The 12,245-nt window shown below is 32.3% G+C and overlaps 2 protein-coding genes across 2 annotated transcripts; both read left to right on the top strand.

Annotated features, from left to right (window-relative positions):
- Positions 1-4,280: 4,280 nt before the first annotated feature.
- On the top strand, positions 4,281-6,583 carry LOC123207895. The gene has a single exon (XM_044625384.1). The coding sequence runs from the start codon at positions 4,448-4,450 to the stop codon at positions 6,281-6,283; it is 1,836 nt and encodes a 611-aa protein (XP_044481319.1). The 5' UTR covers positions 4,281-4,447; the 3' UTR covers positions 6,284-6,583.
- A 2,483-nt stretch (positions 6,584-9,066) lies between these two features.
- LOC123207894 (peptidyl-prolyl cis-trans isomerase FKBP20-2, chloroplastic-like) lies at positions 9,067-11,770 on the top strand. The gene is made up of 7 exons (XM_044625383.1): positions 9,067-9,214; positions 9,770-9,851; positions 9,936-10,150; positions 10,242-10,351; positions 10,925-11,033; positions 11,135-11,211; positions 11,298-11,770. Exons 1-7 carry the CDS (start codon positions 9,163-9,165, stop codon positions 11,415-11,417), a joined length of 765 nt encoding a protein of 254 aa, XP_044481318.1. The 5' UTR covers positions 9,067-9,162; the 3' UTR covers positions 11,418-11,770.
- The last annotated feature ends 475 nt before the right edge of the window (positions 11,771-12,245 follow it).

Below are 12,245 nucleotides of genomic sequence, written 5' to 3'. Positions count from 1 at the left end.
TTTCAATTTCAATGCAATAAATGTAGTTGCCTTTTTGTATAAAAAAATAAAAATAAAAATGAAATGGGTGTTGCAGGACAAAGTTGAAGCAGACAGAAGTGGATTGTGAGTACTTGAAGAGGTGTTGCGAGACTTTAACGGAGGAGAACAGGCGGCTGCAGAAGGAGGTGCAAGAGCTTAGGGCACTGAAACTCTCCCCACAACTATACATGCATATGAATCCTCCAACTACTCTCACTATGTGCCCTTCATGTGAGCGAGTAGCCGTGTCCTCGTCCTCGCCATCTTCCTCTGCCATTCCTGCCCTGATGTACCATCCACTTGCCTCCAACTGGGTCTTAACCATCAAAAGCCCGTGCCCATAAGCCCTTGGGCTGCTTTGCCAATTCATGAACCTGCTTCTCGATCATAACTGTAAAACCAACAACCAATTTTAAGTATTTAATTAAGTATTCAGATGATGTGTTATTTTAGTTTAAGAATTAAATAATATATAATCATATTATAACACATCAACCAAATACTTAATGAAATACTAAAAGATGGTGCATATAAGATTTTGGTGAAGGAGATATAAAGATTAGAAAGATAAATAATGAATGAGTGATGGTGGGTTAGGATAGGATTTTGTTGAAGTGAAGCCTTGTCCATATTTCATTTATGTAAATGGTGGAGGAAAAGGCGATGGAAGGCTGTGTTCATAGTGGGAAAGGGAAGAAGAATGAATTTGGAATTGGAAGGATAAATAGTATCATCTTGTTGAACTTTACCTTACTGGTGGCTTTTCGTATCTAAAAAGGTTGTCTATTCTATTCATGTAGATAAGATTCTACCTATTTACGGGAATCTTTAGTCCATTTGACTCAACAATTACTAATTTGGATCGGTTTTTCCTTCTACTCTCCAATCAAACAAGACAAATTAGTAATGAAATTTATTAGGATAATATTAAATAATAAATATTTTCAATCTAATAAGGTTGATGTCCCTTTACACTTTGTTTTGAACTCATCTTCGAATAAGTTTCAAAATACTGATTATAAGTATTCAACAAAATTGTCACTATTCTATAATCCGTCACTAATTTGTATTGGGCAAATGACTATCTCCCATTTACGGTCTTTAAGTTTGAAAGAATTATTTTTTTATGTAATTATTAAAATCAATGGTAAAAAAATATTTGTCATTTAAAAAGTAAAATTATTTAGTTAAAATATTATTTTTTGTTTCAATAATTTTATAAAAAATTGACTTTTTCAAATTGTTTCATCAAAACTTTGGTGGGTGGGAAATAGTCACACAGCCGTTGTATTATTTGTTTATTAGAGTGAATTCTTGATTTTCTACTCTAAGGTTTCTCGAAAAACCATAGGCCGCAAGCAGCAGTAGCCGACGGAGAAAGAACCAAAATAAAAATTGGGCCCAAAACCAAAAATATTTCTCCGCAGGATCAGAGATGGATGCTGAGGAAAAGTTACGACGTGGGGTCGTCAATCTTAACCAAGCGGAGTCTGGTGTTGGTTTGAACTTGAATTTGTTCAAATTAATATACAGTCTCACTGTAGTGCTGTAAATGAGACGAATAGTATAATTAGAAGAAGACCAAAAAACTTACTCCCAAACATGGTTCAATGAAATTCTAAACTCATACTTTCAAAATCTAAATATTTATTTTTCTGATAAATTTATTGTTAGAGTTAAAAATAAAATTATTATTTAGTTTAAATATTTAAAAAAACAAAAAATTTACTTTAAAACTCTAATAATTTTTTTTCTACTTAAAATTTAAAAAGTGATCAATTTTTCTTAAATTTTTTTTTCTGTCACCACTTCTAATGGCCATAGACGTCAACAATTACTAAAAGTAATTACAAAAAAATACCCTAAGAAAAAAATCATTGTTTAGATATTGGATATAGAGAAAACTTTTAGTTTTTTAAATATTTTTAGTTAAATGACACTTTTACTCTTAACCCTAACAATAAATTTTAACAGAATAGTGAATATTTAAGTTTTTGAAATTTGACGAGTATGAGTTTGGGTTTTCTCCAAACCTTGGGCGGGCATAAGTCTTTTGGCCTTAGAGAAATAAACAGTATTACTAATGTGATGAATAATTTTACTATATAAACAAATAAGTCATTCTCAAATTGAATTATTAAATTGAAATTTCAACTTAAGATTGTCACATTCCAGTTAAGTTATATATTTAAGCCCAATTCATTTAGATCAAATCTAAATGGGATCCACTGCTAACTGCCCCTCTCATCAATATCCATATCATCATCATCGAAAGTTTGCATTGGATTTTGTCTCATGCCGGGCCGAAGTCTCCAGCATCCACAAGCACAACCACAAAATTTGGTCTCATTGATTGATATAGAGTAGGGATTCGTAAGTTAAAATTTTTATAGAATAAGATTTGTTGTAAAGGGGGCTATTCAAAATATTAAAAAAAAATCTTAAAGAACAATGATTTCCTTTTAATATTCTCAGAATAAGGTGAATACAAATTGAGTTGATTTATAATAAATATTTCTAGATCAAACTTTAACTTATTCAAATTACTAAAAAAATTATTATCATAAAAAAAAAATCATTGATGAGCTGATATTCAAGCATATTGTTGTCAATCTAATAAAAAAATTCGAATCGAATTAAACTTGAATTAAAATTACTCAAACTCAAGTTGTTTGAGCCAACATCACTTTGAGAAGTTAGGGGTCAAATCCATCCCAAATTTCAGCTTTTATATCTAGATGAGTCAGTTAGTGCTTTCTGCCTTTAAAGTAGTCTTTGTTTATGTATTTGCTTTGCAAGAAACAAGTGGAAAGCCTAATACCAAGTGGGTGAACATGTAAGGATACTTAACCTGGAATTCCACCAAAAGCACATGATGATAATCACATACAATTTGGCTGGAAAATATATGATTTATGATGAAAGGTTCAAAATAACATAATTTTAAGCTGAGATTTTCAGGGGTAATTTTAAATGGCCAAAGGACTATTTCCCATCCAAACTATGATGAATTCTCAAAGTTCCCTCCTTTAACTTTGAAAATACCATTTACTTACTCATGTTTAGTTAAATTTAACGAAACCCTAATCCCTAAAAATTTATTTTCATTTCCCCCCTAAAAGTTTAAAACCTAACATTTTATCCCCTAAGCGAAGTTTGAAAAGATCACATTTCTCCTCTAGGGTTTAATTTCAAAACCAGTTCACTTTCTCCGATGCCATCGTTAGTCGTCTCTCTTTCCTGATGGTTTTCCTTCCTTCGACAACTTGTCTTAACTCCATCCCAACCCATCCGACGTCCAGAGACATCGTCTGGGAAAAAAATCGTCTTCCTAGATGAAGACGACTAGTCTTCCCAAGGAGAGATGAGTTTTCTTGTCTTCATCTAGGAAAATGATTTTTTGAAACTAAACCCTAGGGGCAATGTGATTTTTTTAAATTTGGTTTAGGGGAGAAAAATTAGTTTTTTTTAAATTTGGGGGGAGAAATAAAATCATATTTAAATTTATTTTTAATATTAACTATAAAATAATAATTTTATCTTTAAAATTAATAGATTTAAACTATTATAAGTGAATAAATTAGATTTTCAAAATTAATAGGAGCACCACATAGCTTGGGTGGGACATAATCCTCCGGCCATTTTAAATCACCAAACAAGTCGTTCATTCATGGCAGAGCCATGAGTGCAGGCAGGGCCCTCAGGGACGGGGCAGGCTAACTTGTCCTGTCTGTTAATTCACTTATTTCCCGTTGCCTTAAATATCACCCTCCAACAAACCTAAATAGGGTTGGTTCCAGCTTGCTTGAATATAAAATATTTAGTTTGAGTTTAAACTTCAATTAACAATGGAATTTTTAGAGAAAATATCAAAAAATTTGTTAAAGGTAAAAAAAATAAAAGTTAAAAAAGAAAAATCATGTGAGAAATTAAATTTATTGGTAAGTTTCTAACAATTCATTAAATTAGAAGTGACTCATTTTAAATTCAAGTTAAGACTAGTTATGACAAAAATAGGTAAGAGAATACTAAAAATGAATTTAAATAATTAACTCAAATTTAATTTAAATCTAAAAATTTTATTTAAACTTAAACTCAAATTTATTCTAATTGAGAAAGAAATTATTAAAGAAGTCTTTGAAAACATTAGAGGAAAAGAAAAAGTTGTCTTGATTAAAAAATACAAAATTGAATATATCAAGGACTTTTTGATTACTTATTGCCTCAGAGAAGACAAAGAGACGAGGGCAATTTTCGTCAATAATTTAAACGGTCATGCTCATTATTATGTCACCTTTGAATAGCCTCTCCCTCCTCCCACTTTTTTCCTCTCTTTCTTCTGTTCCTTGGCTTCAAAGTCTTCCTTTCTTGATCAATCATCTCATCAGTTTCACATTCAAAACTTACCCTTCTCACTTCTTCATCAATGGCTGATTCGCAGCACTTGTACGGCAAGACCCGCTTTTCACAGAACCTTACTAGACAGCCCGTTGGTGTTGGCCAAGTCAAGTCCTTTACTCACTTATTCAGTAAGTTTCTTTTCTTTGCTCTCTTTCTTGTTGCTATTCCATTATTCCCTTCTCAAGCTCCTGACTTTATCAACCAAACTGTACTCACCAAGTTTTGGGACCTTTTTCACCTTCTCTTTATTGGCCTTGCTGTGTCCTATGGCTTGTTTTGTCGCCGGAATGTTGCTATGGACACTGAAACTCATTCTAGCTATGATGATCCGCAGTCATTTGTGTCTAATGTTCTTCAAGTTTCATCTATTTTTGGAGATGACTCTGATAATACATTTGGGTATTCTGAGAACTACAAAGGGAATTTTGCTGTGAATAGTGAACAAACCAATACCGGATCTTTAAATACTGCGAATAATGTTACTCAAGCATGGAGTTCTCAATACTTTAGGGGTGAATCCATGGTTGTAATAGATCAACCGAGTCAGGCTTTTAATGAACATGCTTATAAACCGTTGGGTTTACCAGTTAGGAGTCTCAGATCAAGATTAAGTAACCAAGGTAGTCCTGAGATTTGCAATAGAAGTGAATCTAGTCCAGCCTCGACGGATTCATCACATAATCTTTCTTCTAGTCATGTGGTTAGGAATGAAAACTTTGGTCACTTGGGTCCTTTGAACTTGGAGAATAAGTTCAATGAAGCTGCTGGTTTATCTTCATCAATTCCATGGCGTTCCAGATCTGGGAGAATGGAAACCAGAAAAGATGCAGATATTGCTACTCATGCTTCACACTTTAGGCCTCTCTCTGTTGATGAAGCTCAGTTCGAATCCCTGAAATCACAGTCCTTTTGGTACAGTGATTCTTACTCTTCCCAACCCTGTTCAATGTCCAATTCGCCTAGCAGGCTCTCTTCCTCAGGCACTCTTTCTTCAGAGTTGGAAAAGTTGAAAATGGATGAGACATTGAAAGAGAAGAGTTTCCGAAACTCTTATCCTCCAACTTCTATCCCTGCGAATGGTAAGACTTCATTGAATGCATTACGTATTCGGAGATATACTGACGGTTCTTTGTTTGAGAAGAATGCAGGAAAAAGCTTCGAAGATAATTTGAAGGATAGAAATGGAGGCGAAAGAGAGTATCCATTAGGCCTTAAAGATGATTTGAAGGACATGAGTGGAAGCAAAATAAATGATTCATTAGGCCTTAAAGATGATCTCAAGGATAGGAGTGGAAGCAAAAGAGAGGATCCATTAGGCCTCCTTAAAGATGATTTTAAAGATAAGAATGGAAGCAAAAGAGAGTATCCATTAGGTCGTAATGAGTGGAGATCAAGTTTGAAATTGGACGAAAATCCTCGAAACCCTGTTAAAGCTTCATCAAGAGGAAAATCTGTTAGGACTATCAGGACTCATCGATTTACAGAAAAGGCGACAAGTGTTGCAGGAAATGTCGAAAAGGATGGAGTTCTTAAGGGAAAAAATGAGATGAAAAGTGAAGGTTTTCATAATCAATCCACCAGTGCTAGAAAGCAGGATCTTGATAATCACTATCCCATGCAAAAACCAACATTCTCAGAGTTTGCAGTGGAGTCTAAAGAAGAATCAGCTAGTGAGGTTGAAAATTCTCAATTGAACTCAAATCAAGAGGCTGTGACCAAGTGTGTAAATGATGCTGCTGACTCTGACTCCAATGAGGTTGATAAGAAGGCTGGTGAGTTTATAGCTAGATTTAGAGAGCAGATTAGGCTTCAGAAAATGGCATCAATAGACAGATCCAAAGGGCTTAACTATTTTACGTGACTATAGCTTATGCTTCTGCATAAATTTCTAACAAAGTGGATAGATTTTTATTATCATGTCTATGGAATTTGATCCTCCAGGATTCCATTTATTTATTTATTTTTATTTCCTTATGTGATTAGTTTTGTACACATCTGCACTATCTGGTGGAAGTTTGTATTCTCTGCATCCACCATGGCCATAGGAGAACTGAAAATACTTTTCTCAATTCTCCTATAAATCAGATGATGATGATGCTTTGTTCTACTTCTTTTTCAAATATTTTTCATCATTGATCAGCTCAAGGCATGGTTTATTCTAGAAACTGAGTACAAGGATTCTGTTATGTGTGTATTGACATATGGTGCTTCATAGAATTATCTGTACACATAATTTGGTATAATTACAGATAATATAATACTTAATCATATGATAATATTTTATTTTTATATTTAATTATATAATAAAAAATAAATAGATATAATGTTGTTCAATTGTATCATATGTTAACTTTGCTGAGAAGCATCTCTATTCTTTCTAGGCAGGCGCAGGTTCGAAGAATTAATGCTTCCTACCGGGCTTAAATTGAACGAAACAAGCTTATGCTCAATGGCATACATTTATTTTATTTGCTAATTAATTACCGGGAAATTAATTAAAATAGACCCGAATTTGTCACCTAAATCTTTTTTGATAAGATTTTTCAATTTTTACTTTTTTAAGTAAATGATATTTTTCATTTCAAAAATACCCCTCATTCTATTTTTTTTCATTTATAACAGTTTTTACAGATTAATCTTCTCATATATTTCAGAGTATACGGATTACGTTTAATTTTTTTGTAATAAATAAGATTTAAAGATGAAAAATAAATTAATTTTCAATATAATAATTGATATTTATATACTTTTATATATTTACAAAATGATAGATATAACTAACACAAGATGTGTGGGTTGTACCAGGTGAGAAATGGTGTGCGTCTCTTCGAAACGGTGCAAAAATGAGTGAGAGGTTGGGCATTTTCTCAAAACGGTGCATTTTTCTTAACAAGTGCGAAAATGTAAAAGGGTGCGCGAAAGAGTACGACAATGTTGAAAGGGTGTGTGAAAAGGGTGCGACAACGTTAAAGAGGTGCGGGTGGGTGTGAAAGGGTGTCGCAACGCTGAAGGGGTGCAGGTGCATGAAAGGTTTGGGCAACGCTAAAGGGGTGGGTGAAAGGGTGCATCATAAGCTAAAGGGGCACGTTAAAGTATAAAGGGGTGTGTGAAATTATGAAGGGGTGCGTGAAAATGTGAAGAGGTGCGTGAAAATGTAAAGGGGTGTTTGAAATTATAAAGGGGTGTGTGAAAATATAAATGAGTGCCTACAAATATAAACATGTACGTAATAATAATAATAATAATATATTATATACTCCGGACCCTTATATATAAAAAAATATATATTTTATATTATATTATTATATAAAAAATATATTATATTATTAATATAATATATATAATATAATATAATATATATATTTAGGTTCTCATGCACCCATTTTATATTTTACGCATTTATTTATATATTTACGCACCTGTTTGTATTTTTACGTATCCGTTTATATTTTTACGCACATTTTTCTATTTTCACGCATCCTTTTGTATTTTTATGCACCCATTTATATTTTTACACATCCGTTTATATTTTTACGCATTCGTTTATATTTTCACACACCCATTTATATTTTTACACACCTATTTGTATTTTCATGCACTTGTTTGTAATGCACGCACCCCTTCAGAGTTGACTCACCATTTTACGATTTCACGCATCCCTTTACTGTTTTACACACCCCTTCAGAGTTGATGCACTCCCTTCATATTTTCGCGCACTCCTTAAGACTTTCACGCACACCTTCGCATTTTCATGTACCCCTTTACACTTTCACACATTTTTGCATCCGTTCAAAAAAATGTACTGTTTTATGTTCATCATTTTGTAAAAGTATAAAAATATATAAATATCAATTATTACATAATAAATTAATCTATTTTTCATCTGTAAATCTTATTCATCATAAAAAAATTAAGTTTAATCTGTATATTCTGAAATATAAAAGTTTAATTTGTGAAAACTACTGTAAATAAAAAGAAATATGATAAAAAATACTTTTAAAATAAAAAATATCATTTACTTAAAAAGATAAAAATTGAGAAATTTCATCAAAAGAGATTTAAGTGATAAATTCGAATACCTATTTTAATTAATCTTCCTTAATTACCATACCACTGTTAGGAATTTTAGGAAAAAGTCTATTTAGAGAAATTATAGAATAATTCTCGACTGGATAAACCAATACCATTTATGGTACAGATTTGGGCACCTAAACTCTCATCCACTCGTCATGGAATAAACTATCACTCATTTACAGGACAATAAGACCAAAAATTCGTGTCATTCTTTCCATCTCTTTTAAGAATGAATTAAGTCTTATTTTTCATTAATTAAAACCATTTTAACTTTGACTTAACAAACTAAATATTTTTTATTTAAACCAAATTTAGGTCAATAAATATTTAAATTCGATTTTGTATTCACTCCTAAATAAAATTAAATAGTTTGATCTAGACTTGAAAGTTAGTCTACTGAGTCTTTGCAAATTTGGTTTCATATTTGCGTGGGGATGAATTGCAATCAAACTGACCGATTCTTGTTTGTTAGGCTGCAATTCAACTTTGTGGTCAATCAGGTTCAAATTCGAATTTTATTTTTAATGTTTAATTAAGCAAATTATTTTGAATATAATCTTAAGTAAGCGGATCTTGACTGGGTCAGGACCCGGTCCAGATTATAACATTGCTAAGTAGAGATAAGAGGAGCTGCGGAAGAGGGTAATTGTGCTTCATAGAAGAGCTATGCGGATGATTTTCTCAACTTCCACTCTCCCGCCTAATGCTTTCTCACCCTGTAAGTTCTCTATCTGCTCACCGTAATCGTTTCTTATTTTGGGGATTTTGGAACTCGTTTCCTTGGCTTGAACATTCATGTTTAACACTCCCATTACATTTTTTTTTTCTCTCTCTCTATTTTATTTTTTTAAGTGATTTGATTCTATTATTCGATAAATATGAATTTTAGTTGTAGATTACATATGCAATTAATTGGATATCATCGTACTGTGTGTTCAATCACCGTGTCTGCAAATCCCAAATATTTGCTGGTAATGAAGAAAATATTTGTTCTAATGAATTGGAGTAAGTTACCATGTTCTTAGGGATGAATTCAGCCCGAACAAGAATAAGATTCAACTTGAGATTAGTTTGAATCCAAAAGAGTCAATTCGAGATAACAAACTCTAAAACAATTCAATTTTGTATTTTCGAACTCTGATTTTTATTTATGAAAACGAGCCCAATTCTTGGTTGACTCTTCAACCCAAAGATGAGTTCAAGTAGTTCTGACTGAATCCTGCGTTAACTACGTGCTTCTATTCACACTTTGTGGCTGATAAAACCTCTTCAGCATTTCCCAGTTTAGCAACTTTCTTGCCTCAGAAGAAGCATGTAGGACTTTGCCGGTTTAGTTACAACAATAAAGATGATGGGTGAGACTTTTAATACTAGTTCCTTAGTTGTGTTTTTATTAAGATTTGTTAGTTTCTAACCGGTTTCATTTTATTTTTCGCCAGAGTACAAAATGAATACAGGATTTGTAGCGAGGAGGGATCAAAGCGAAGGTTTCTCTTTCTTTTTGGGCTTTCATCAGGCTTGTTCCCAACTTTATCTTCTTTTGGGAAGACAAAGAGTAAGAACCCATATGATGAAAGACGCTTGCTTGAACAAAATAAACGTAGACAGAGAGAAAATAATGCACCAGAAGACTTCCCAAACTTTGTTAGAGAAGGTTGGTGTTTTGATAAATTAACAATTTCTTTCTTCTGAAAATGTGGAAGAACACCAATTCATTTGCATCAATCCTTGTGAATCTGTGTCAGGTTTCGAAGTTAAGGTAGTAGCATCAGAGAATTACATAAAGCGTGACTCAGGACTCATTTATAAGGATTTTGAAGTTGGTAAAGGTGATTGCCCAAAGGCTGGTCAGCAGGTTTTTCTTTCATTGTCTTTGGAAGCTACAGGTTCCTTTTCTTTAATTTTGCTTCAAATTATGAGATTTCACACAAAATCTTTCTATTATCTTTAGATGAGCACAATCTGCTAGATATATTTGAGGTTTTTATTGTTATGGTTATAAACAATACAATAATACTTTATACGGGTACAAGCAAATTGATATGTCATTATATAATTGAATGATTTTAAACTAGAAATAAAATAAACAATTAGATCACTCAATCAGATGTTAGTTTATTTGTACCCGTTAAAAATATATATTGCTTTTACTTTTAGATTGTCTTTGTAGCTGTTTGTTTTCAACCCAGGAATTAAGTGTAGAACGTTTATTGGACTTAGATGTTAATGCAGACATTAAGTTATTCAATAAGGGACATAAACTATGGACTAACTAGTTGAAAAATAAGGCAGAGCGATACGGATGAATTGAGTGACTAAAAAAGTTGAAGACTTGTTAGACATATGCATTGCGCTATTAGTCTTAACTACTTGAAAGATTTTCTCATCCCCATCAGGAGCTACACCATTTACTTGTGATTCTTTGTAGGTGACCTTCCACTATGTGGGCTATAATGAATCAGGTCGACGGATTGATAGTACCTACTTACAGGGTTCTCCTGCAAAAATCCGCATGGGAACTAATGCATTGGTTCCAGGTCCAAAGAGAATGCTTATAGAATTATATTATTCTCTGCAAACAATAAACATCAATTGTTATAGATAGGGAACTTTGCTGAAATAGAAAAAATCTGTGCAGGATTTGAGGAAGGAATTCAAGACATGAGACCTGGGGGAAAAAGGAGGATCATCATACCTCCAGAACTTGGACCACCGGTCTGCAACAAATTCTTATTAATCTGATTATCTCCTTCCTCTTTTATATGAACTTGATTAGTAAAATATCATCTTGAGTTGAGCAGGTGGGACCCTCAACATTTTTCAGCTCAAAACAGTTTGAAGTGTTTGATGTGGAATTGCTCAGCGTTCAGGATTGTCAAAGGAGGACCATTGGCTTTTACTCTGATGTTGTGTGCAGCTGACAGGCTACTGTTTCTGTTGCCTTTCTCATCTCTGGATATGAATCAGAGTTTCGATGAAAATCATATTTGGAAATCAGTAAACAAATTATGTCCTGGAATCTTCTTCTCATTCTCTTTTGTTAGTATTATTATGATCTTCTTCTCGCAGTTTTATAGGTCGTCTGAGAAATTTGCCTAAAACCATTATCTGGTTCTACCGCAAAGCAGTTAAAACATTCTATGCAAGTTCAATGTATGAAATTATAAGGAGTTCCAAGATCTTAGAAGAATATCAAAATCTTGACATTTTGTTAGTACCAGTTTGTATGCATTTTATTAGTGTATGTAGTGTTGCTCTAAATTGTTGGCTGACAGTCACACTATTTGGTATTTCAACCAATACAGTGCCATATTACAACAAAGAAAATAAAACAAAGGAAATTATATTTCATTATCTTTTAAAAAGAGAATTTACTAAATTAATTATTTTATTTTCAAAACAAAAGAAAATTGAATTGCCTCAAATTAAATAAAACAACTTATCTTTTATTGAAGTTATGAAATTAATTACTTTACTTTCAAAACAAAAGAAAATAAAACAAAAATTATATTTGTGTTTTTTCAATACTTTTAACAAAAAATACTGAAAGTTTGATTTTTTTAGAAAATATGAAAGTTTGAACACTTCAATAGAAAAAATTTTTTTTTTAATTACTTTAATAAAAAAAAATGATAATTTGATACTTTTAGTGTTGCTATTCTCTTACTTTTATGTGGAAAAATTCCATTAAAAAATTGTGTATTCAATTGTTTTTTTTCAATATTGAAATATGAGAGAATAAAATTGCC

The sequence above is a fragment of the Mangifera indica genome, unplaced genomic scaffold (genome assembly GCF_011075055.1).
Source record: "Mangifera indica cultivar Alphonso unplaced genomic scaffold, CATAS_Mindica_2.1 Un_0115, whole genome shotgun sequence".
Taxonomy (NCBI): domain Eukaryota; kingdom Viridiplantae; phylum Streptophyta; class Magnoliopsida; order Sapindales; family Anacardiaceae; genus Mangifera; species Mangifera indica.
This window is presented reverse-complemented; position numbering and strand designations above follow the sequence as displayed.